The 27,013-nt window shown below is 40.0% G+C and overlaps 2 protein-coding genes across 4 annotated transcripts in view; both read left to right on the forward strand.

Moving 5' to 3' along the window:
* Nucleotides 1–5,072: 5,072 nt before the first annotated feature.
* On the forward strand, nucleotides 5,073–11,468 carry LOC121307670 (enkurin-like). The gene is made up of 5 exons (XM_041239902.1): nucleotides 5,073–5,197; nucleotides 7,476–7,621; nucleotides 8,664–8,893; nucleotides 10,142–10,288; nucleotides 11,295–11,468. Exons 1-5 carry the CDS (start codon nucleotides 5,073–5,075, stop codon nucleotides 11,466–11,468), a joined length of 822 nt encoding a protein of 273 aa, XP_041095836.1.
* Nucleotides 11,469–16,350: 4,882 nt separating this feature from the next.
* Nucleotides 16,351–27,013, forward strand: part of LOC121312218 (hypoxanthine-guanine phosphoribosyltransferase-like) — a 32,846-nt gene continuing 22,183 nt past the window's right edge. For all 3 annotated transcript variants that reach the window (XM_041244165.1, XM_041244169.1, XM_041244171.1), the window contains exons 1-3: nucleotides 16,351–16,489; nucleotides 17,350–17,456; nucleotides 21,816–21,999. In XM_041244165.1, the coding sequence (XP_041100099.1) occupies nucleotides 16,439–16,489; nucleotides 17,350–17,456; nucleotides 21,816–21,999 (342 nt within the window). In that variant the 5' untranslated portion in view covers nucleotides 16,351–16,438. The remainder of the gene's footprint in view (nucleotides 16,490–17,349; nucleotides 17,457–21,815; nucleotides 22,000–27,013) is intronic.

Raw genomic sequence — 27,013 nt, forward strand, 5'->3', positions numbered from 1 at the left:
GCGCACTGAGTCCCTCTTGGATGCGTTGGTACATCCCCTCCATAGCGTCACTAAGGCAGCTTTCTGCACCAGATGCGTGCCGTTTGCAGGAGCCCATAAAAAAGGCAGGCGCTCTCTGAGATTCTGGGGGGGGGATGCTGGCAGCTGTCACCTCGTTGATACTTTGCTTGGCGCGTGCTGTTGGCAGGAGCCCTTAAAAGGGCTGCCGGTTGCTGGGACCTTGGAGGGGTAGGGGAGACTGGCTGCAATGTTGGTGGCCGCTGCGCAGGCTTTCCACAGGTGTTTCAACCATGGCCGACGGCACTTGCAGGAGCCCTTGAAAGAGCTGGCAGGCATCAGGATTCCCATGAAGACTGTTGCACTGGGTGGGCTGGCTGGTTCATCTTGCAGAAGCGGCAGGCCCGCTCCAAAGTTCACCATCCCTTTCGTCAGATTTAGCCGCCTCTCGCCTGTTGAAGGAAGTCCAGCCCCAAGATGTACTGGTCCTGAATGTCAGCGACCCAGACCTCCTGGTTGAAGGCGGTCTCCCCCAGGCGCAGCTGCAATATCCCTCTACCTCGCATCGTGATTGTTGTCCCATCACCGTCTGTAGTTGCACCTGCGCTGGTGTTTGGTTTGGGGTTGAAGACCTGGGCCGAGGTTTCCCCTTCTACCTCAGCCCTCTTCCATTTCCCATCAGCGACTTTTGAGCTGTGGTGCTTGCTGAGGGCAGTAGGTGCGGATGTAGCCGGGCTGCCCGTATCTCCAGCAGAGATGGGGGCCAGGGGTGCTGTGGTGGTCCCGACCGTTTGATCATGGCTTGCTGGACGGCCACGATATCCCGCAGGGTCTCTGTCAGTGATGCGATGCTCTGGGTGGCATCGCTGTACTCTTGCTCGGCCCATCGGGCTGTGGGTTGTGGTCGGGTACTGCTCTCTTCCCGTGTCACATCATCCCATTCCGGGATGAGTTGGAGAGCTGTCTGTAGCGATCAGGGATTGTCAAGGTGCAGGTACTTGCAGAGTTCGCTTGGTCCCATGGCTTCCACAAACTGGAACCGGGCTTTCTCGTCTTGCTTTCGGATGGCAACGTCTGCATATGCCAGCCGGACTTCCCTCTCCAGGTCGGTGGCTAATCGAGTCAGAGACTCTCCTGCTGTTCATACTCACTTGTGGAACCTGGCTCGCAGCAGCTCTGGTTCCCCGGTACTGCTGAACCGGTGTTGGAGGGTGACCACCAAGTTGTTATTGTTGCCCATCTCCTCTTTGGCCAGGTTTAGCAGCACCATCTGAGCCTTCCCTCTCAGCGCCACTGTCAGCCGTTGTGTCTTGTCATCTTTGCTCCAATTGCACAGTTTAACCAACAACGTTTAGCTGCGTGTGGAAGGCCTCCCAGCTCATTGTGCCATCAAACCTGGGTTCTGCGGGACCCAGCCGGGCCCCCTGCGCCCTGCTGCCGGTTACCGCTATTCATCAACCCAGCTCTTGGTCTGTTCCATCTCCCGGGCGATCTCCAGGTCGAGTTCCCGGAGGTGCTGGGACAGTCGTTCCATCTCCCAGGTGATCTCTGTGTCGAGTTCACCCAATAGACAGAAATGAGATAACACGCTTGTTTCAAGTTCAATTGTTTTAATTACTCAGATACCACTGCTCTGTCTGCTTCACTGCAATCCTGGAACAGTAACCAGCTTTTAGAACACACACATAATTGCCGGTGCAGCACCTTCTTATAATGTAGCTCCGCCCCTTTATTCTGATCAGGTACTGGAGCTTACACACATCCCATTAGGCCTTACACCAGGACCAATGGGCACAGACAAACAACAGCCAATAACAGGAAACAACACAGAAAGCGCCACACGCGCAGGTTACATTTACACATAGACACAGTCAACCAGCAACTACAGGGAATACAGAGGGGGAAAGGAACACAATACAACGGAATTACAGTACAGTACACAAGACACAGTTACATAGACGTACGGATCACTACAATATCTTTAACTGATCATTTCAACAAACTGTGCATTCACAGCCCCTATGAGCAAACTTCAGTTTGGTCAGCTGTATCAGTATAGAATTTGCCTTGAAGCTTCACTATAGTGGCCTTGTTGTCTGGTGTGTTTGGTCACTGTTTTCCCAGCTCAGATCGGAGAACTATTTAAAGTCTGAACCCTTGACTTTTGTATTTGTTTTTTCAATGCCATTGCTTGTTCTCTGACTTAGAAAAAAATGCAGATGCCAAAATGGTTTTATTGAACACATAACAGTATTTAAGTATTTGTCCAATGCCTTTAGCAACAGCAAATATGTGGTCCTTTGTGTCAGGGCCTCTTTCCGGATAGTTCCAAGAAGCCACTGCATTGTTACTTTATTGTAAAGGGCCTGCATGTGGCTCAGTGCCACTTTGCGGACTGTGTAACCTGTTCCCCTGCTTGACGCTTTGCCAGCAGCTTGAACAGGTTGGGTGAGTTGCAGTTGGACTATGCTAGATATTGGATGCAAATTTTTATGTCAACAGACTTATGCAAAGTTTTCCAATGAAATTGATAAAGAACTAAAAATAGCAACAGATCCTCACCTCTGCTTGGCTTTAGACTGCGACGTCACGGTGGGTATTGTAGCAACTAGAACGTGTTACTAAGGAAACCGTATCCAAGGGCACGTTTAAATTATCTTTTTTTTTTTTTTTTTTTCAAATGTTATTTTATTTTCATTTGCATTGTACTGCATATATTTACTTATCGACGCTGGCTTCTTGTTTAGCCTATCGTTGGTTAACTAAATTAATTCAGGAAAAATACTTTTTTTTTTTTTTCATTTATTTTAGAAACGACTTAATTTTTATGCCAGGGGTTGATCCTGTGTTTGCTGAAGGTTATTGCGAGATTTTTCTTACTTTCTTTCTTTTCTTTATAATCCTATTATTGACGCAAAAACAATAATGCATCGTTTATAATTCATTTTCAATACTATAGCGTGTTACTCATCTTAGTATGTATTAAAAGCCATCGACTTCTCACGAAAAGTCTTTGTTTGTTTTTTTTTTGTACCCTGTGCTGCAATAATTTATTTAATTGCATGTAATGTAAATAATTGTACGCAATAGTAGCCTATTTACACCAGACATCTGATTAATTTCCTAACTATCAAGATTGCAAAATACAGTTAGAACTGGGTTGTAAATCTTAATTGTTTTCTGTTCTTTAAAAACGTGTCTGCACACCACACTTGATCTTAAAGTCCCTTGTGAAGCACATCATATCTAATGATTTCATCTCACCTCTGATTTTCATCACCATTCAAGTGATCATTCTTTGTTGTTGGTGGACAAAAGCAGAGCTGATATCATTGCCGAGACAATGAGATGACATAAGCCTGCGAAGTGTTTGTATGCTCAGGTGGCTGACAGACTGAAATATAAGAGGTGATTTGTATACTTTTGGGCTTTCATTAGAAACACAGTCCTTGACAGACAAATGCAAATCTAATATTGCAATGTGACCAGGACTGCATAACTGTACATCATTTACACTTACCAGCTGGAAAGACAACCTTTGTGTAAGTTTGTTGTGAAGAAGTGTCAGGTTTTTTTTTTATATATGTTTTAATCAGAAGTCTTCACATCTGCTTTATAATAAATGGGCCTTTGTAATGTTTCTCCAGCAATGAGTATGCACTACCACTTTGCTTGGGATTCATCGACTATGAAAAACCCTTTGACTCTGTTTACACAAGATCTGTCTGTTTAACTGCTCCTGAAAAAAAAAAACACCAAGGCTTGGATCTGGGACAGTGACGAGGCTCCCCCTCCCTCCTGGCGCTGGCTGAGCGAGATCATCCTACCTACTCATGGCTCTGGCGCCTCTTACTGGCATCTCTGGGGACGGACGGCCAGCTCCTCACCCGCATCTCGTGGGACTCTGGGAGACGACGGAGGCTCCTTTAACCCCTCTCTGGTCTGGGGACGACTGGCAGGCTCACTCACCCTCTACTCTGGCCCCTCTGCGGAGCGACGGACCCAGCTCCTCATCCCTCTCTGGCTCTTTGAGCCGAAGGCCAGCTCCTCACCCTCTCTGGCTATGGGAGCGACGGAAGCTCCTCGACCACCTCTCTTGCCTCTGGGGACGACTTGGCAGCCTCTCGCCCCTCTCGGGCTTGGGGACGACGGCAGCTCCTAGCCCCTCTATGGCCCTCATGGGGACGAAAGGCATACAGAGACTTGATCAGCACCATATACAAGAATGCAACATCCACAGTAAGACTCCATGAAAACAGTGACAAAATCAAGATTAAAAAAGAAGTTAGTCAATGAGATACAATTTCCCCAAAGCTCTTGACAGCCACCCTAGAAGACATTTTCAAAACACTGGTTTGGGAAAATAAGGGGCTGAAGATCCATGGAGCCTGCTTGAATCACCTACGATTTGCTGATAACATCCTCATATTTACAACGTGCCCAGAAGAAGTACAAACAAGAATACAAGAACTACACGAGGCCAGCATCAAAGCAGGTTTGAAAATGACCCTGAAGAAGACTCAAGTCATGTTCAGTAATGTACCACTCCACAGGCAATTGAAGTCAATGGGATCACACTTGAAGAAGTCAATAACTATGTGTACTTAGGACAGTTAGTTTCAGCAACGGAGAACCAAATGTGCAAAATCAACAGAACAGCAAAAATGGGCTGGAGTGCCTTGGATTAAGCACAGTTCTGAAAAGGAAACTACCCTTGTGCCTCTAGAGGAAAGTCTTCGGCCATTTACGAATGTGAAACCTGGCCCCTCAATGCAAAAATTACTCAAAAATGACAAATAACTCAACAGAGGATGGAAAAATGCATGCTGGGAATAACAAGAAGAGACAGGAAAATGAAGGGATGGATAAGAGCGCAAACAAATTTATGCGATGTTATTATAAGAGCGAAAAACTGAAATGGCAGTGGGCCGGACATGCAGCAAGAAGAACAGACTATCGCTGGACCAAGGAGATACTAGACTGGATCCCAAGAGATATAAACCAACCAAGAAGAAAACCTCCAGGAAGATGCCAAGATGAAATTAGGAAACACACCAAAGCAACATGGATGAAGGATGAAGCAGACAGGCTTTTGTGGAAGAATCTTGGGGAGGCCTTCATGCGGCAGTGCATTGAAAAAGGCTGAAGATGAAGATGATGATGATGATGATATATGCACGTCAAAGTTATGTGTGCAAAAGTATCTAAAGTGTCATTCATATCAACTACATTTTTTCACATTAAAATATGTTTGTTACTGTGGAAGGGTGGTGGGTAATTCACTGACACAGGAGACAGACAGGTGAATTTGGAAACACTGCACAGGTGCCCAGTTTTATTTCAGGGTGCTGTTTTTTCTTTAGTCCCACAGATGATGCTGTGGGTCCGTGGTCTGATTTACCAACGATGGTAAACAGAACCACGGGCATACCAAGCAATGGTACACAATACCAGCGCCCTTGCAGGTGCTTCGAAACAATAATTCAAAACAGAAGGCACAAAGAAACAGGGAAAATAAAACAGTAACAAAAACTACAAAGGTGCTGCACTTTGCAGCGATATCCCGGTCGCCGCTGCCCGTGCGACCCGGATCACCGTCCTACACTGCCGGCTCACTAGCCTGCTCTGATATACTAATCAGGCGTCTGCCCAATGGTTCCCCGCCCTCAACGTCTCGCTCTGAACCTCCGTTTCTTTCTCTCCCACTGGTTCTCGGTCGTTGACCAGCGCTTCCGCACTCTCGGCGCGTTTAACAGGGCAGATCTGAGGAAAGAGCGTTAATTTATAGGGCTAACAATCTCCCAAGACGCGCCTCTCAGCCATTCAGAGAGGGGGAAAGTCCACACACCCACTTTCCCACCTCCCCATGTCACTGCCATGACTCACAGGTGGTTGTTGGGCGACTGCCGCCCTCCTCCTGCAGCCCGTGAACACGCCAGCAGAGTCAGTACAGATCTCTCCCTGTTACAGTTACACATAAATCAAATTTTAAGTTTGCAATATAAACCCTGTGTGGGAATGAATCGAACCCAAGACATGCTTCCAATGCAGCTTGCACTGCAGCCACCCTAGTTTTCATGCCACAGAGTTTGTCCTTCCACTTTATCACATTTGCAAGTAGTATAGCAGTAAAGTTACAGTTTTTAACAAGTAACGAGATGAACAAGATTTTGTAAATAATGATTATGTAGTATCCCAATTGTATTGAAAGTTTTCATTAAATTTTGCAAACTAGCATAATAAGCATGATCTGTTAATCTTGTATATTGTAACGTTTTCATGTTTAAGAAGTAGTACTCAGGGAGATGGTGTTGAATTCTCAAAATGTTTGTTTTGTTTGAAACTACAGAGAATTCCTGTCAGGGGCCGGAATTCACGACACTAAAATTATAATTATAAATTATATACATTGATTCATGTATTTCAGTATTTATTAATGTATTTATTTATTTGTGTTTTAGTTTTACCAAATATATAGGCTGTCCTTCAGCATACACAGCTGATTCCCCAAAATTAACATTCCTTTTTGTCCAGTGGGGACCACAAATAGCGTTACTCTCAACAACCAGTCTCTTGAGAGGAACCGTACTCTCTTGTGCCAATGGGACCACAATGAGCATTACACTGACAGGAAAGCAACATTTGTGAGAGATCAAGATCAGAAGCTTAGAATGATGATGATGATGATGATGATGATGATGATGATGATGACGATAATGAATATGACTCAATCGAACAATATCCAAAATAAGTCCTGAGAATTCTCAGCTGGCTGAATTCATTTTCAAAATATTGCTTGTTTTCTTAACTAATCGTGTAGCACTGTCAGTGTAATGCAATCAACACGCTTACAAATTGAAGGTTTTAATTTCATGAAATCTAATGCATGCCAGACTTTTTTTATATTTATATTAGATTTAAAAAAAATATTTTTTGCGGGCAAATGTTCAATTTTAAAACAGAAACAAATCATTTAATATAAACAGACGTTACAATAAGTGCATTCCCTAGTATACTTCCATGTTGACAAAACAGGTTAATTGTCATTAAACTCCTGTAATATACTTGCGTGGATAAAAGTGTCTGGGGTCTGCAAAAAACAGGAGAAAAGAAGAAGGAGATTTTTAGCTTACTTTGGTGACTAATTTCTCTTACTGTGTGACAGGTATTGATTTTTTTTCTACCTTTTACCTAAGAGTGCTGGGAACTACAAATTTAAAATGGAAAATGGTGCTTTTGCGCTAATACCCTGAAAACTATCATTGCAGTACTGAAAAATACATGTAAACTATCCTTGCTGTATAGAGTCTCTGGCAGTAACTCCGTTCCTCTCAATAGCTGGAGGCTGGTGCCATTTAGAAACAGTGACTGAGTTTAGGTTGACAAGCAAAGTCACATATAAATCAGAAAAATAGCTATCATTTTCTGATTTGAAATGTGGTATTAAATACAGTAATATTTGGGTTTGTATATTACAGACACACATCAAAGTTTCGGGAAACTGTCAAAGAAGAAACTCAAAGGCACAAAGCTCCAAACAAAACCATGGGACCAGTTAAAGTAGATGTCCCTTCTCCAGAAAAGTTCTTGCAGAAACACTCAAAGGAACCAAAACTTGCTGACAGTAAGCCATTGCTAATGAAATGATAATAAACAGTTTGTGTATTAATGTAAGCTAGAGTGCTTAGCCAGGAGCTCTGCTTCCTATAAAAGGAATATCTGGATTTCCTGACCACTTAATGTAAAACTTATTTTGTAAACAAAACAAAAATAATAATTTTTGTTTTCCCTGAAACACAGAAACAGTTAATCAGACATTAGTATCTTACCACAGAACCACATCATTTTTTAGGTATTAAAGTAAACTAAAAACAGGTTTTCAATACTCCAACAAATTCAGATCAGGGCAAAAGAACCTCAGAATTACTGACATTTGTTACATTATATATTTAAACCAATTATCCTGAAGTTTTAGCTGTTTAAAAATACTGACAGTACTGTACAGAAATTGAGGGCAGGGGGTATTCCTATGGAATGCAGGTGCTGTTCTTTTAACAATAGAGCAATGGTCTTCAAAGCTGTTGCTATGGACAGAGTTGTGCTTGTGAGACTGGAGTGCCCACAATGCCAACTGGCATAATCTGGATGACTGCAATACTGAGGCACTGCCACCTACTACTTCTTGATCGCAATCTCTGCTTTTGTTCCATTTGATAAATATGTATTTTAATGTATTTTAATTATATATACGTGTAATTATATATACAATGCTCTTGACTTTATGAGAAATATGCAGAAGAGCCCATGATCAGTAATTCTTGGGGACCACTGATGTAGAGTAATCCCTCATGTATGAGAGATCCGCATGTATCTCTCAAAAAGTAATTATTTTTCGTTCTTTACAGCTACTGACGGTGGACTTCTTGGTAAATATATATTTACAATACTAAAGCTCATTTTGTTAGTTAATATAGTTATTTAAAGATACATAAGAATTTAACAACAGGTTAGTATATTTAGTTATTTTTAATATCAAAGACCAGAGTGAGCAGATTCCGAGCTCTGCGGCTCATCATTGATTGTGTTGGCTTAAACTCAAATCTGTATTCAGGGCTTTTAAAAGAAATACTGAGTTAGAAAAGGAGATGATTGTATTGATTTTACAGAGAAACCATTAAAAAAGCTATGTGATGATCAGAAGAAACCTCGATTACCACTCAGAACTGATCACCCAGTCATGGGGATTCAGACCAAGAAGAACTTCATCAAAACCAACGCCGCTGAAACTATTATGTCAGTGCCAAAGAAGCCCCAACCAAACTATGTGGACACAAGAAGAGGAGACAAGCAACTTCTGGACACTTCAGGGCTTGTTCCAAAATTTACAAAAAAAAAGGTATAGCAATACAATAATTATTGTGATGTTGAGTGGCACTCCAGAGAACAAGAAATGCATATCTTTCGATAATTCAGATTTGGCTTTCCCCTCTTCTAGAAACATTGAAATGATCTTTAAAATAACAGTGCATTTACAATATTCATCCAGCAGATGGTGATATACAAGTAAAAATAGAAATCTGCATTTTGTGAACTCAAAACTCCTTAACAAGCTGTTTAAGTCATATTATGCAGCATTTCTAGTTACAAGTAACAACAGCATAGTTCTCCAGCTTTTAATACCATTCACCTCTCGATGTCTGGAGTTGAATCTGGCACAGGTCATCCAAATAAAAATAGTCAAGGTTTAGTGATAAAACATGCATCCTCATATAGAGAACTCTTATAATTGCACAGTTCATGAACGGTTAAAATAAAATTGACATGATAGCCACATGCAATCTGACACGTCAGTAGGAGGCTAGAAGTGTGTGATAACAGTTTGGTGACGATTGGTGCAAAGTCAAGGTAGTTCTGGTTTTCACCATGTAGATGGACAGACACACATGACCAGTGCATAAGGGTTCCTATTTTTTTTAATGAGATCCCTAAATAAAAACCCTAAATAAGACACCCAAGATTTGGCTCTATTAGCCAACTGGACTGTATTGCAGGGGGTTGTTCACTTACTAGAATGCAGGATTGAGATTTTGATCATCTGTAGAGAGGATAATCCCAACGTTTTAGTTAACTCGCTTTGCAAGCCACCAAAATGTTTTTTTTTTCCTTTGCCATTTACTTACTTTAATGATTACCATCTGTATATTTAATCAAGCTATTAATGTATTCTATTTGATGTGAAAAAGGACAGAGTGACAATGTGATAATAAAGAGGTCTAGTAATAATAAACAAGCCAAGTTAGCACTGCTTTTCTTCACTTATATCTTTATACAAGAAAGGGAGCAAATCTCTTTCATGAATATAGTGTGCATCCCTCAGGAGGTTGCACAGTCTCTGCCACCTGTACAGTATGTTTTTAGAACGTAAGCAATTCTGTCACTGTGGGAGGCACTTGTTCTTTCTAATGGGGGTCAACTGCCATCTGCCATACAAGCAACCCTTTAGCTTACATTGCTTGGATTTTAACTTCATTAAGGTCCTGCAATCCAAATGTGAAAATTGGCTCTTTTGTCATTTACTATGCCTTGCAAAATATTGAGATTGTATCCCTTGAATAATATTTGCTTTAATGCATGCCCCCTGCAGGACTATGGACAGACTCCTGAATATCTGATAAAGAGAAATGAAGAGGTGCAGAGGGCCCAGGAAGAGTATGATGCCTATATAAAGGAGCGGATTCAACAAGGATCAATGAAGCAGCTCTCTGATGAAGAAAGGGATGCAGTTCTCCAGGTAAGCTAATAATAGCATCTCATAGCCCTTATCAAAGTTACCGTGGTAATCTTGCAGTTTTCCCATGGTTATACATTAGCATCATTTACCATAGTTTACCATGTTTTTAATATGCTTTGATATACCTAGTCTCTGGAATTTAGAATACTTATCTGTTCTTTAGGATGCGTTCACTATGCTTTATTACACTTTGCTGTGCTTTTACTGTGAAAAGCGATGTGTGGGTCAGTGTGTGTGTTAGAATGTGTGTGTGTGTGTGTGCGCGCGTACGTTTGAAAGCAGCATAATCTTTTTTTATATATATATTTAGAACAGCATGGGTCTTGGGGGATGTCTAAATGTTGGCCATTATAATATAAGGAGTATATTAGTTGTATGTGATATGTAGGTTCTCATTATTACATTTAATATGAGCGTGAAAATGAAGAAAATGTGAAGGAGGAATAGGAATGTGTGAGGAGCACATCCACAGGACCTTGCCTCCTCCCACAAGACCTTGCCTCCTCACACAGGACCTTGCCTCCTCCCACAGGACCTTGCCTCCTCACACAGGACCTTGCCTCCTCCCACAGAACCTTGCCTCCTCCCCACCTCCTCTGTGTATCTTCCAAAGTTAAGGAGGTAAAGTAGTACCACTAGTGTTAGTTCTGTGATGAAAATACGGAGGAGGAGGAGGAGGAGGAGGAGGAGGAGGAGGAGGAGAAATGTGTGTGCGGCACATCCACGGAACCTTGCCTCTTCCCACATGCTCTGCCACTGGTCACTGAATCAAGCAACTTGCAAGGCTCCAAATTTGAATCAAATGGGCGTCACGTGGTTAAAGAAGTCTGTTTAAAACAATACAGCAATTAGTATTCTCATTGTCAATCAATGCATTGATTTAAAACAAATACTGTACAATAATTATTATTGCAGGAGTGTTTCTTAATACAGTTGCCAAGATCTAGATTTTATTTTATGATGAAAATAAGATGTGACTGATGCATGTTTTCTGTATTGATGTCAGGGTCTAAAGAAGAACTGGGGGGAGCTCCATCACCAATACCAGGGCATCTCTGTAGTCACTGACACAACACCAAAAAAGTACCGCAAGGAAAGGCTGGAGACAGAGATGAAACAGCTGGAGAAAGACATTGATATGATTGAGAGACACAAAACGATCTACATTGCAAATAAATGACTTTCCACAGGGTTCTGTGTTAAATAAGTGTCGTCATAATAAATCATACAATCCAAATTAAATACATTTTCTTTTAACTAAATGATAGCACCTATTGTTACAGTCAAGCATATTTTAGAAATGAGCATACTGGTTGTTACATAGATACTGCAAGTGGGAACCAGATGAACCATTATTCATAACCATGTTTTTATTGTATTCTCTTTCTCTAACATAGCCAGTGGTATGCAACCAACAAATGACTACACAGGGGATGCAATCAGTAACATATTAGTCCCATTAATAAACTGAATCCCTTGAATCTGTTCTTGGTTGTTATTGTCCAACCATAATTTGGCAATGTCTACTGCTTACACAGCCACTTTTTGCTGTGTAAGCAGTACAATACACTAGTCTTTGTAGACTGGTTTACAGTATTTAGATTTCCAGAAAGCTTTTGACAAAGTGCTGCATAAAAGATTAATTCTCAAACCAAGCGCAGTAGGGATTCAAGGAAATGCATGCATGTAGATTAGGTAGTGGTTAACAAGTAGAAAACAGAAATTACTGTTTAGAGGAGAAACGTCAGAATGGAGCGAGGTAACCAGTGGAGCACCACAGGGATCAGTATTAGGTCCTCTGCTCTTCCTAATCTACATTAATGACTGGGATTCTGGTATAGTAAGCAAACTTGTTAAATTTGAAGATGACACAGAAATAGGAGGAGTGGCAAACACCGTTGCAGCAGTAATGGTCATTCAGAATGATCTAGACAGCATTCAGAACTGGGCAGACACACAACAAATTACATTTAATAGAGAAAAGTGTAAGGTATTGCACACAGGCAATAAAAATGTGCATTATAAATACCATATGGGAGATACTGAAATTGAAGAAGGATTCTATGAAAAAGATCTAGGAGCTTATGTTGACTCAGAAATGTCTTCCTCTAGATAATGTGGGGAAGCTATAAAAAATAAAAAAGGCCAACAAAATGCTCGGCTATATAGTGAAAGATATTGAATTTAAATCAAGGGAAGTAATGCTAGAACTTGACAATGCTTTAGTAAGACCTTAACTAGAATATTGTGTCCAGTTCTGGTCACCTCGCTACAAAAAGGATATTGCTGCTCTAGAAAGAGTGCAAAGAAGAGCAACCAGAATTATTCTGGTTTTAAAAGGCATGTCACATGCAGACAGGCTAAAAGAATTGAATATACTCAGTCTTGAACAAAGAAGACTACGCGGCGATCTGATTCAAGCATTCAAAATTCTGATTCAAAATTCTAAAAGGTATTGACAATGTCGACCCAAGGGACTTTTTCAACCTGAAAAAAGAAAAAAGGACCAGGGGACGCAAATGGAGATTAGATAAGGAGGCATTCAGAACAGAAACCAACTCTCCAGTAAAGTTGTTGAAGCTAACACCCTGGGATCCTTCAAGAAGCTGCTTGATGAGATTCTGGGATCAATAAGCTACTAACAACCAAACGAGCAAGATGGGCCCAATGGCCTCCTCTCATTTGTAAACATTTTTATAGTCTTATGACTGATTATAACTTGCTTGATTCACCCATACCTGGAATTTTAACTGATCACAAATTTTCAAATGTATTCATTTGACCTTCTGTTCCATGAAATGCACAGCAGACAGTTTATGAGTCTTGACATCTTTAGAACAAAGACATAATAGGCAGAGATAAAAAGGTACAAGACACAAAGGACAGAGGAGATCAGCTAAAACAAGACCCTGTGTGTGTGTTTGGCCTGACAAGTGCACGTCATTGTTTAAGAGTACTAGAGACGGCAATAAACTGTTTATGCACTTTGAGAGTCTGAAAAGTTGTAGTGTACTCGGGGATTACTTTACATACTACAGATATTTCAGGTGTTTTGCTTTAATAAATGAATAAGGTTGAAAGTATTGCCTCTATACGGATATATCATCATATATATATATTATATATATATATTATATATATAATATATATATATCTAGCATGAGATTACACAGTCACAGTGTGTTCAAGTGTTTCTCTTCACCAAGTTATAAGATTTTACCAATCCTACTGGTTAGGACACTAGACCTCAAATAGGGTAAAACCCCTTGATTGGGGGGGGGGGGGGGGACTTTTACAGCTTTTACTACCAATTTGTTTTCCTACTGTATTTGAAATATGATGTTACTCTTTTTTCAGGAAAAAAACAAAACAGTTTTCCTAATACTGTATAAAAACAATTCCCAGGTCCTGGATTGTAACAGGTATTCATAATTCCAGATTTGGTTTTTGGTCATCTTTAGAGTCCAGTGGTATTCTCAGGGACATCGAGCAGCCTTTTCAATTATTTCTGTTAGATAAATCACAAAAAAAAAAAAAAAAAAAAACATGCTGGCATGCAGGACACTTTATTCTAGATTCTTATAAATTCACACATTTGCTATTTTTTCAGAAAGGAAAAAACACACCAAATAAGTAAACCATTATACATTAATATTCGGGGTTTACTTTTTAAGGACAGATAACCTCAGTAATTTACATTCTCCTGGTGGCGCCTAATCTATCTCCATAGCATCAGTACTCAAGACTGCAACTGCTAAGGAATACAAATACCCCAGAAGACAAGTAAGGTCTACTAGTGGGTGGGGGTGGAAGCCACTATTATGGAAAAACAGAGTCTGAAGACTGTGCAAGACCTCAATCAATACGTTTAATAACCCAAACACTGAATGGAGATATTGAACTGTGTCATTAACAACAGTGCACTGGGAGTTATGTAGAATTTAATTAACACTACTGAGGATACACACTTTCTGAAGAATAGATTAAATTCTCATGCAATTAAAAAAAAGTATATGACTTATGATCAAATACTATGTATACAATATTTGTATAGTAAATAATACAGTTTGACTGTAATGTCTACAAATCAAATGTACATTTAATATAGCGCCCCATATACACGGGGAGTGTCTCAGGGTGCTTTACATAGTCAGAAAAGGAAAAAGCATAAAACGAACACTTTAGTCTACAAAATCTGCAAAAAATAAAATAAAATAACAAAAACAAAACCAAAAAAAAAAACATATGATACAATAAGAATGCTTCTAATGTGCCTAGGTAAGGAATTCCATAGTGTCAGCGCTACATGGCTAAAGAACACAATCAATACATGGCAGTTGAACAGACTGTACACTAAGTAGGTCAGCCTCCGTAGAACGCAGCACCCAACTAGCAACATAGCGGAGTATGAGATCAGAAAGATAGGAGGGTGCCAGGCCATGTAATGCGTTAAATGTAAGAAATAACATTTTGTAAATTATTCTCTGAGTGACCGGTAACCAACGAAGATGGGACAAAACGGGGGTTATGTGACAATGGGACTTTACATGAGTCAACAATTTTGGACTATTTGAAGCCTCAAAGTAGCACATTTTAGAAGTCCAGTCTAAGTAGCAAAGAAATATGACTCTGATATGATTAATCTGATTTTGGGATCGATTTGATCAACCTGCAGTAATACTCAGGATACACCACAGCTGGATTGTATTGGATAGATCAAATTAAATCAGTCTTCTGCACTTAAAAACAGTGCTGCCAACAATGGAATGGAGTTAGCAAGAATAGTAAGGGGTGAACTATTCATTAACCACAGTTGAAATGAGACCTTGTTATTTAAAGCGATAATTTGTTTTTACCACCAAGGCAACACTATGAAATTAAAACACACACACACAATTTTACTGCTTTATTTCATAGCAAAAATCTAACTAGAATGGCTTTAGTTTTCAGTTTTCAACTCATTGCCATGCCTTACTCTTTACCAGTTTCCTGCAGGATGTCCCACCTCCTCAGATTGCATTTTGAGCCCTGTGGTCTTCATTGGATTGTAAAATATGCTGCTAATTAGCAATGTCATGTATGAAAACGTTGGACAGGTAGTCAGACATTTGTGCATTTTTACCACCTTGATGTTACAAACCGAACAAGACCCTCTCTGGGCTCTAGAATTTTGCAGGAGGCATGCCCTTAGGCGTCATGTGGGCTCTGATGCTATCGCCTTGGGGCTGTACTATCGGTAATCTGGAGCTACGACAGCTTTGGTACAGCTTTCCCATTCGGTAATTGTTGTCATTCAAATTGAAAGGGAACGTTAGGTTATTACCATAACCCTGGTTCCTTGATTCTCTTTCAGGGAACCAGTGTTATTATATTTTGTTGATTTAGGGCACAATTAATAGAGGTTAAAGTGTAGTGCACGCGAGGGTAAACATTCAGAATTATTATAACTTAAACGACATCATGAATTTGTGATGTTTACCGAGTTCACTGCACTTAAAAACAAACCTATCGCTAGTAGGCCCATTACACTATGTAACACAATTTTTGTTCCTGGGTAGTAAGTGTTATTTCCTAATTGCTTATGCCTCAGAAATGGCTATTATTCCCCACAAACTTTGCTTTTGTGACCAGGACAGTGATATTTCAAAATATCACTATTTCCAATGGGAAAATGGGCAAATGTGTGTCTTTTCGTTCACATAAAGTCAGAAAAAAACAACATATGAATCCAAATTAACATGTATTTATACTAAAGTAATACAAAAATGACTACAAAAGATTTAGAAGTGAGCAGTTTTTTGAGATTTACGATTATACTGTAATAATAGTAAATATACAGTATAATCCTAAATCTCGAAAAACTACTCACTTCTAAATCTTTTGTAGTCATTTCTGTATTACTTTAGTACAAGTTATTTAACCGCGTGGGGCCAATTTGATTCAAATTTGGAGTCTTGCAAGTTGCTTCTTGATTCAATTATTGCCAGCGGCAGAGCATGTGAGAGGAGGAAAGGTCCCGTGGGTGTGCCACTCACACATTTCTCCTCCTCCTTCGTATTTTCATCACAGAACTACCACTAGCAGTCCTGCTTTACTTCCTTAACTTTGGAAAGATACACGCAGATTTAACCTGTCGAGAGTAAACAAACCATGGCACAGAACGATGCAGTGACAACCCAGGATAAAGACAGAGGCGTTGTGGTAAAGTATTTGTATTTAATTAACCAAAACAATTGTGCAAGCTTACGCGATGCCCTTATTTTATTTTAGCTATGGAAAAACATTAGTGAGAAAGGAGACAGGGGTTATAGTTAAGAAACACAAAGCCTCTTTAAACACAGATAATACTGCTGGACAACTCGTTTCGTTTTGGGGTCGCATAAACATCAGTTATCATGCTCTGAGTTGAAAGAAAGTAGAGATCTTGGAACAGCGTCCCGACTGTCCGCAACTAACGAGGTACACGTGGTTTTATTGCAGCTGACTGCTAGAAAGAAGACCACACTTCATTTCCCATTAATGGTGCTTGAAGATAAAATGATTGCAACATTTGGTTGTTACAAATTAATTTTAAACCATGCCTTATCATACTATTAGGTTGTAAACACATGTACTGATCGGGTTGTTTATAACCACGTGACCCGCTCCCACAATGGGACCCCCCCCCCCCCCCCCCCCCCCCCCCCCCCCCCGCCCCCCCCCCCACCCCCCCCCCCCCCCCCCACCACCCCCCCCCCCCCCCCCCCCCCCCCCCCCACCCCCCCCCCCCCCCCCATTATAGAGCAGGGCTATTGTATTTACAATAGAAAACACAGAACACGAATGGAAACCAAAACCTTTTATGAACGCTATATAAAAAAATGAACAGGTTGCACAGGGGTCGTTTAATGTTGTACTGAACTAACCGTTTCTGTTTAGAAATTGCATTAGCCATTATTTAGTAGATTTCTAAAAAAAAAATGTTAATACAGATGTCAACAAATTCAAAATGATATAGCTGTACTCAATATACCTGCACAGCACACATGACATTAGATAATTTTTTTCATTTGTTTTTTTAGATTAAAGACTCATGGCTGGGCTACAGTTTGGATCTGTTTACATACCCAGCACATTATTATGAAGCCTTGAAATCAGTATACATACCTCATGGAGTCATCATGGATAGGTAATGGCTTTTATTTATTCAGTTGTTGTTTTATTTATTGTTTTAAATTGATTTTGTTTTCCACAGAGTCATGCAACCGTTCTCAGCCTAAAATGCTTTTGAAATGTGTGGTTTTCAAGGGTTAATCACAAGGAAGCACATACAACAAGGCAGAACAGGGCCTCCATTCAGTCAAGGTTGAGTGGTTTGTGGACTTCGTCTGCACCCTGATACTCAATAACTGCCATGTTTAGCCATCCCAGTGCAACTTTTAAATTTTCTTTTTACCGCGATTGGATAATGTTTTGCTGGGTGGGTTTTTATTGTGCACAGTTTCCTAGGGACTTGTAGTTAATATCTCCAAGTCACAGGCTACGAATCTTCGAGTCTTGAAAAATGTGACTCGAGTCCGAGTCCCGCACTCAAGTCTTACAAGTCTGCCAATTAGATAATTACACAATGGCAGGGTTGCAAAGGAAAATATTTTTTTTTCAAAGAAGAAATTGATACAATTTTAGAAATGGCTGGCCAACAGAAATCTGTTCTATTCGGCAAGTTGTCTCGAAGTTTAATTAACAAAGACATGAAGAAAAAAGTGGTGCAGTAAATGCTTTAAGGGTGGAGCAGAGCACGATACCTGAAATATGAAAAAACATTGATAGATCAGTAAGTAGAACGAAATTATAAGAAGGGAAAAGAAGGGAGATGAAAAAAGCCTGAAATGAGGAAGGAACATTGTCTAAATATAATTGGTTAAGTAATTTAACCCAGTGTAAGTAAACACATCTTTTGTTATCCACTCCTTTCACAGAGACGAGTTATGACGGCTCAGAACCGACACTGATGTGGCATTTTGGTCTGTGTGAATTGTCTATACCGTCACAGCCGTCAGATTTTATGCTCGCTAGGTGGTTCAGATATGGCACTGAAGCGTCTTAACTCCTGTGTGAAAGGCTATGCCGGCACTAAAGTGCTATAGTGGGTGTGGATTGAAAGTCAACATCCCACGTGACGGCGTGTATACTGGACATGTTGGGTATTTTTGTCATCGGTCTTACATGCTTTCATTTTTTTCAAATACAATGGCTGATAAAGAACAAGGTAGTAATTGGAGTCTGGAATAAGTTAAGGAATTGCCAACTTTACAGGCTGACGAGGAGGTAAATTCACAAATAGAAGGGACGTGCGTGATGCTGTAATTTATTGGTGAATCACCCGTTCCCATGAAAATGATTTGTTGACTGACAGGTTTGAAAGTGTCTCCCAATATGTCTCCTAGTATCAACACTGGCAAATTGATCGGCACATATCACAATTTGCCCAAATTAAACTGTTTGCACTTCCAGGGTATCAACAGCATCAAACGCAGACATTTTGGCATCTGAGGTGGCTTGAATATTAACAGAATTAAAACCTTTCCTGCACGTGTACAGGTGCTCATTCACAGCAGGGCGACACAACTGGTATTTGATCTCCATCTATGGCAACTTTTCTTGATCTAATAAATCACACAGTTTATCAAATGTAGCATATGTAAAACAAATTATTTGAATTGTGATGTTGTTTTTATGTGTGTGTGTGTGTGTGTGTGTGTGTGTGTGTGTGTGTGTATATATATATATGTATATATATATATATATATATATATATATATATATATATATATATATATATATATATATATATTTCACTATTTAAACAGTAAATCGAAGATGAACTTCAGGTTAGTAATGTGCCTATTTTTTCCACATTAAAAAACATTACAATTTTTTAATTTTTTGTTTTAAATATTTTAAGTTAGGATAAAACTGATTAATTCAAAATCCATTTAGATCTGTTTCTGTTTAAGCCCTAAGATTAGTAGTCAGTACTTTGATGTTAATTCTGAGTATGTATATGCATCAAGAGGATTTGACTCGTAGTTTTGGTTAGTAGCATGAGCACCATTGTATGTTCTAACAGGATGAAAATTGCTACTCGCAGCTGTTGTCAGGCTGTCTCAGGTTTCTGGTGAAAACTGTCGATGTCGCAGCCCTGCAAAACTTTTATGAAACCCAATTTTTTTTATTTGCGAGATGCTTACGATTGCGAATTGTTGCAAATTGCTTTTGTGGAACAAGCCCCAGTACAAGCACCCTGTAACGGAGAAGTGTTAGGTGTATGGGTCGTCTGTGAATAAACACAGAGCATTGGGTGTTGACACGTCGCACAGGCACGCAGGTTTAATTAACACACAAGTGCTGACTTTAGGGTACCAGCAATGGTAGCCCTAGTGCCACATTTAAAAAAATCAGTGACCCCCGTGGCCAATAGGGCGCCTGTGGTTCTACAGTGGAGCCGCCAGATCTGTGTTGTCCTCCGGCGATATAGGTATGATGGCCTCGCTGTGGATCCGCAGTGCGAAAAATGAGGGATTGGCAGGAGCGTGTTTCGGAGGACCCGTGCTCCAGCCTCCGTTCCCCGAGTCGGCGGGGGTGTTGCGAGCAGTGAGCCGAGGATATAGATAGTAATTGAGCACACTAAATTGGGGAGAAAACCAGGGTAAAAAATTAGAGACAACTAATTTTATAAAAAATAAATAAAAAGCGAAAAAAAGTTTGCAACACAAGGCCAGCGCTAGCCTCATTAAAAGCTCCAACAACCTACTACACTACGAAACCCTCTCTGTACTGTTTGGGATCAAAAATCAACATCCCCTAAACTAACCTACTGCTGTTGTTCCCGAAGTCTCGGCCTCCCGGTCATTGTGACGGTCCTGGCTGAGCAGAGCCATCTTGCAGTTGAAGGGTTCCGTAGTAGTTAATCTTGCAGAGCAAATGCTCTCCTCTTCGATGTCAGCAAAGTGCCCCTCTATGTAGCTTAGTGGTGCAGTCGACGCAAGCTGTGGCGCAGATGCTTTTTGACCTGCGCACAGCCTCCCTGGGACGCCCCTTACCCAATCCAGACCCCCCGATCAGCTCAGCGCTGGGCAAGCCTAACTGCTCAATTGGTTGCTTAGCAACGCATCTCCAGTTCTGCATCCCAGCTGCACACATCTGCGCAAGAGTGAATCTGTTGATTATGCGTATCCCAGCCTCAAACCCACTTGACCAAGGGGACAGCCAGGCCACTGGATAAGGCCATATTTTGTTTTGGAAGGTTGTAGGTTGCAAACTTTTATATTTTGCTGGCTATTTGAGTGTTAGAGTTTGTGAGCATTAGGGGCTGTCATCCCCCTGAACTTAAATTTCCAAGTTTGATTCCCATCTCAGTAAATTGATAAGAAATATACCATTTATTTAACGTATCAAAAAGCAGCAGTTTATCCATGTCATGGAAGCAGGTCTTTTCCTAACACCCTTAATACCAGCAACAGGCGTTTTGTAAAGCCTTCTCCACCACAGTGAAAGTATTCAGGTAATAAAGTCATATTTTCAGGGTGATGTAAAACCCTGTGTGCGTAATGTGTTTGCGACTTGGACCTTACATAGCTGTTGTATTGAGCTGCACAGAGACATTGGACTCTAGGCTATATAAAGTATACAGATGTAGTCGTTGTTTATTTATTTAGTTTTTTTTTTTTTTTTTTTTTTTTACTTAAGTTCAATTACCAGTTGTCCATTAATAAAGAATCCTTTTACTGCTGCATTGCTGTGTTGCATTCTGCGATTCTCGCTATACATTCCATTATAAGTGGTGACCATTAGAAATGAACCTTTTCAACTGCCACATTGTTTTTAACTTATCAGTGACACACATCTTTTTCAATTTCTTATTTAAATTGTATATTTTTTTATAATAAATGTTGTAAACTGTAAATAAATAACACAGAATCCAAGGATGTTTATACACACTTGTATTCTTTTGTACTTGTTTTGTGACAGACAGTTTGTTTGTACTTTTAGAAAAATTCAGTGCAAGCATGGGAGCTTTAAAAAGTACTATATATCCCAGTTTTAACTTAAATGCGTTTAAATACAGTAATGTAAAACAACAATAAAACCCAACGTTTGTGAGTCACATGCATTGTGGAGGAAATGGAAGCCACAACCTTACCGAGTTATAACCGATTCCGCACTATAACGAGGTAGCACTGTAATAATAATAATAATAATAATAATAATAATAATAATAAAAAAACTAAATAAAACATGAAATTAATAAGAATGATAGATAACACACAACATTACATAAATAAAATCGATAAAAACTATCTGCACATTTCTGTATTCTCATTTGCAAACTGTTTGATCTGATATGACACACCCCTTAGGTAAGGCTACCAGGGATGCTTTGCATTCGCTTGCAGAAACTCACATTTCTAGTTATCAATATTTTTTGTTGAAACTGTTGGCTTTGGGTACATTGAACATACTGTTGTTCTGGTTTTCTTTTTCAAAGGACTGAACGGCTGGCCAGGAACATCATGGATGGCATTGGGGATCACCATATCGTGGTCCTGTGTGTGCTGAAGGGAGGGTACACGTTCTGCGTGGACCTCGTGGAGTACATTAAAGTCCTCAGCCGGAACTCCAACAGATCCATTCCCATGAGAGTGGATTTCATCAGACTAAAGAGCTATTGTGTAAGTACAAATATCGCATCCCCTGGGGCCACCAATTGGCTCGCTATATATCAGCTTTCATTTGCTGTTTCTTGAGGAGTGCTGTTACAGAGGTTGTGGTTGCAGTTGTGTTTCTTTTGTTTACTCATGCACTGTATCAGAGACTCTGGCTTGTGACATCTCTCGCCCTCTTGACATGGAGTTTGACATTAATGTATGGATCTGCTTGTGATGCAACTGATCACACATAGTGTGTTTGTTAGATACAGGTTGCATGCTATACACAGTACAAGGTGAGAAGTTTATGAAGGAAACATGTTTCAGTGTAGTATAATGGTGGTTTCTGTTAGGTGGTCAACAGATGCATCTTATTCAAGACGTATGCATTGTACAAAAGATGTAACCCAAGGCAGTTCATACATTATACAGTACAAACAGAGTGTGTATACACAGTGTTATAATCTTTGTCCAATATATTTGACATTGAGAAAATAGCCATTAGATAGGTATGGGGACATGCCCAAGGCAGTAAAGGGTTAAATCAGAAAATTATGGAAAACTTACTACAGTAGCCGAGTGGCAGATAAAAATAAAAGTTGCACACATTAAGCAAACATCTCTAAAATCACCCCACTTCAGAAACTCACACAAAGTTAGTAAAGAAATGAAATATTCCATATGTGCATGGGGAGATGTTCATGGTGTATATTATCCCTTGAAATAAACATTGTATCGCTGATTACACTACTGGTGCTTTCAACCTTTTATTACTTTTGGTTGCAGAACTACAATGCTATCTGTTAGATATAGCAAACAAACAGGCAGTTAAAAACTGAACTACAAACTAAATACATGTGTTCACTGCAGTATTACTGATTTTTAAACAGGAAAGCTCACGTGCATCATTTACTTTTTATTATTTCACAAATGTTTTCAACTGGTGAGACTTCAGGATATTCTCATGCTGTGATTAATCTGAGTGCTACAGCTTGCTTTATAGCCTTGGCTGACAGCTCTTGTCTTTGGTCATCCAGTCCAGCTGCAACACATTTTTATTCAGCCTGTTTTATACAGAGAAGGGCGGTGGTGTAGCTTTGGGATCTGAAGATAACTTTCCATCAGTGCTTTGACACATGTCACTGTGAATTGTGTTTAGAAAGTGACTTTTAAACAAGGTTTATGGCTTATAATGTAAGTTTTCTCCCCTTTGTAACCAGTTTCAGAAACTCACGTTTTTAGATTTTAATTTTAACAGGGATTTTGATTTTTACTTTAACCTTTTCATTGCCTTTGACAAGCGGTCTCTCCGTTTTGATCTCATTGGAAAGCTGTAGCCGCAACGCATCAGGTTAAACTGATCGGGTTCAAGATACAAATGCGCAAGAGCAAGGGCTAATCTCATTTTTCTGGGATTTACTTAAAAAAAACATTGACAGTAAGTGTAACCCTTTATAAATGTAAAAAGCAATGTAAGATTAAAGTTTTATTACACAAACTTCAAGTCTCTAAAATAGGAAGATTCTTTCTCCTGTACCAGTCATTGTTAATTATTCATGTACGTCTTTTGGTATATTCAGTTTCTTGACTACAGACATCTTCCAGGGAATACATCAATTGCCCCCATTGCTCACAAATGACACAAGTAAATAATTCTGACTTAAAATATGTTTGTGTACTTGAATTGCCGCAGCAAATAGGCAAAGGTTGTAAAATAACATGGGGCTGTGTTGATCAGGTAGATTAATATTTGCTATGGTAATAAGAAAAGTACATAATAGTGTGTGTGTGTGTGTGTGTGTGTCTATGTGTGTGTATATGTATATAATGATAGATAGATAGATAGATACCTTGCCTTTGCAAAGCCCCACCTCTGTAGCTATGTCACTGGTGTTGAGGATGTTAGCTTGTTATTGTAGCTCACTCTCTGGACTCCTGGGATCCAATCTTATCTGGACATTCCTTCATTCTTGCTTAATTTTTAAAGTCTTGTTAGTAAGTTATATTTTCTAATTGCCATATTATTACCATATATTATTTTTTTTTAAAAAACAAGTTTAAAACAACAGTTTAAAACAAATACACTTGCAGTTCCTGGTTTCTCACGCTGCCTGCTTCAGAATACGGGACCGCTTTTCAAGCCAATAGCAGGTTTCAGCTGGTTAAATTGAAACTTTCTGGTTCAATTCAAACAGCTGAATACAATTCAAATATTGACATTGCTAGTTCGCTATTAGTATGCACTTTAAACACACAAAAACATTACAATGTCACTGCTGCTATGAAACTGAAGTGTGTGTTTAGTCTAGCACCGGTTTCTGAGGCTGACTGACACTTTTGGAGTCGGCTAGTCAACTCAAAAGAGATTTAAAATGATCTGAAGTTGGTTACTGTCGACCTTCTCCCCTCCCTTCCCATTGCTTTTTTTTTTGTATTTCTAGGCATTTAATGCAAGGGTTTTTTAAACACTGGGCAAATAATGTGTTTCCTATACACTGCTGTGTACTTGTCCTTTCAGGAAGGAAACACAGTACAAGCTACACATTCTGCTCTTCACATAGACCCATGCAGCTGTCATTTCTGTTTATCTAATGTTTTATTAATGTTATTTTTTTATTTATTCAAAAGCTTTTGCAGTTGTTTCTCATTTTCAGGTTTGAGGTTTCCTGTTAGCAAGCAGCATTAGTTGTGACAATATACATTTTAATTCATTAGGAAACACAAAACAGGTTAAAACAAACTATAAATATACCGTACATATCTGGCTAGTCACATTGCACGCTTGGGGCTGTTACACATGAAAGGGATTCTTGTCTCTAACAGATTTATCCATAGAATTCAAAAGCAGAGCTTTAGCTAATACTTTTGTTTGATTGATATGCTTGAGAATAAGATTACATTTATTGAAACAAATATGTACAGTATATTAGAATGAAAACAGATTGCAGTGTGAGATTTTAGAGGATAGATTTCCATTACATGAGAGTAGATGTTAAAACTTCATGCTGGTTTGAACTTGGTTCTCACCAAGATAAGCACCAACTAAGATGTAGCTTTACAGTAAACTAATGTGATCCATATGCATCTCCATCCATTTGCGTTTTTTCCATCTGATGATGTAGATATCCTTCTGCCTGGTGTTGATGGCTGAAGTGTAATGCTGGCTCCAAGGATCAGCTTATTTTGCCTCCCCAGCGCATCTGCATGACAACCGTCTAGGCTGAGCTAAGTAGGGTTGGTTTTGACATCTTTTCTTGGTGATTGCTCTCCTGGATGGAGAAATATTGCCTTTTGTTTGTAATGCTTTGATGGAACTGGTGGCAACTTATTGGTCATGTTACGCTTGTCTTCCAATGCTAAGGCCAGACATCGCAGCACCTGGTCATGGCGCCAGGTAAACTGTCCTTGGCTAAGACCCACCTTAAATCCTGTCAAAATGTGCCTTAATGTTGTGGGTGATGAACACAGAGGACATGAGGGATCCTCACCCACCAAGAGGATTAGGTTCTGTGGTGATTGGAGAACATCATATGTTGATCTGATGGGGAAACTGATCCTGCTCTGTTCCATTGTCCATAGGTCTTGCCAGCCGATCTTGTGTTGTTCCACACTCTCCCATCTCATCCATTCTCCCTGCTTGATCTGGGAAACGGCTTTTACACACTGATTTTGCACCTTGCTGACTACCAGCTTCCTCCATTGAGCTGGTGTTGCCTTGTGCCATGTAGGAGGAGCTGCACTTGCCCCATATTATCACCGATTCGAAGGGCAGCCTTTTCACCTTCCATGGCTTTCTTTGCCGCCCATTTTCTTCTAGTTTTTAACACAGGTGCTGCCTCACTTACACATTTGTTGTGTAAATCTACTAATATAATTTCCTGTCGGACCTTGGCACACTCCTCGGTTAGAGCAGAGACTGGTAGCTGCAGTATTCCTTTAACATATGAACTGATTCAAGCTTCCAGCTTCTCAACTGTTGTCAAGGAAACCTCATACACAGTCAGTGGCCACAGCAGCCTTGGCAGTAGACCAAGACTGAAAACACCAGAGTTTCAGTTTGCCCGGTAAAGCTCTGCTGCCTATGCTCTGCAACCGATACTTTCAATAATTCCAATAAGTACGGACCATCTGTTCACAGTGAGGTGCCAGCCAGTTACTATTAAGCTAAACTTGTGTGAATGGGGAAATATAGTAGCCTGTGCCACGGACGGTACACACCTGCTTCTGTTTTTATTGGATAATGCCAGCCTTTGTTTCAGTACCATTGTCTATCTTGCATGTCAAATTCCAGTCTGTGTAACATTGGTCCTGTCTTCTTTGAAAAGGCTCTATGGGGATGCATGTTTTATGTCATGGAGCATCGCAGCAAATCCTTGTTTTGAATAGCACACTTTCTCTCATGTTATGTGCTTCATATTGTACAGAATGCTCAACTCATTTGCATCAGCTGGACTTCTAATAACAGATTGCAGAACAAATTGAAAGAATCTGTTTTCACAAGGCAATGAAAACTCCCTCCCTTAGAAATGCAGAGACACATTGTTGCTAAGCACAGATGGAACTTGGCTTCCCCTCGCAGCTCTGCTTGGGCACTGCAGTCCTGACCTGAACACCCCTTGCCATTCAGTGCTGTCTCTCTTTGAATTTGAGTGGTATTCCTGAAATCTGCAGAGGTTTTATGATGTGGACTGAAGACCACTGAGGGTGACCTGTTCTGGATTCAAACCCTGGCTATTGCCCATCCTTCCATATTTATCCTCATACATTTCTTACACAAGGGATAGTGTTAGTTATTACTTGAAAGGTAGACTTCTAGATATCAAGGAGGACATTGCACTGTTGAAAGTCTTTTTACATACGATGTGAAATTATGGAATTCTTTGCTCAACTTCACTATAGATCAACATACTGGACTGCTGGACCTGTCAAATCTAATTATGCATTCTAGCAGATCAATCCTGTGCAAACACCTTTAAATAAATACAGGGGGTGGACGACAAATTCCCTTTAAAAAATAAAGCAATGCTGGAGTATTCTT

This window comes from Polyodon spathula, chromosome 3, assembly GCF_017654505.1.
Source record: "Polyodon spathula isolate WHYD16114869_AA chromosome 3, ASM1765450v1, whole genome shotgun sequence".
NCBI classification, from domain to species: Eukaryota; Metazoa; Chordata; class Actinopteri; order Acipenseriformes; family Polyodontidae; genus Polyodon; species Polyodon spathula.

Excerpts from the sequence above, each read along its gene's own strand:
- LOC121307670 (XM_041239902.1), top strand. The coding sequence starts at position 5,073 with ATGAAGCAGACAGGCTTTTGTGGAAGAATCTTGGGGAGGCCTTCATGC. Across the intron at positions 5,198-7,475 it reads TCAAAGTTATGTGTGCAAAA|ACACACATCAAAGTTTCGGG; the intron begins GTATCTAAAGTG and ends TGTATATTACAG. Across the intron at positions 10,289-11,294 it reads AAAGGGATGCAGTTCTCCAG|GGTCTAAAGAAGAACTGGGG; the intron begins GTAAGCTAATAA and ends TATTGATGTCAG.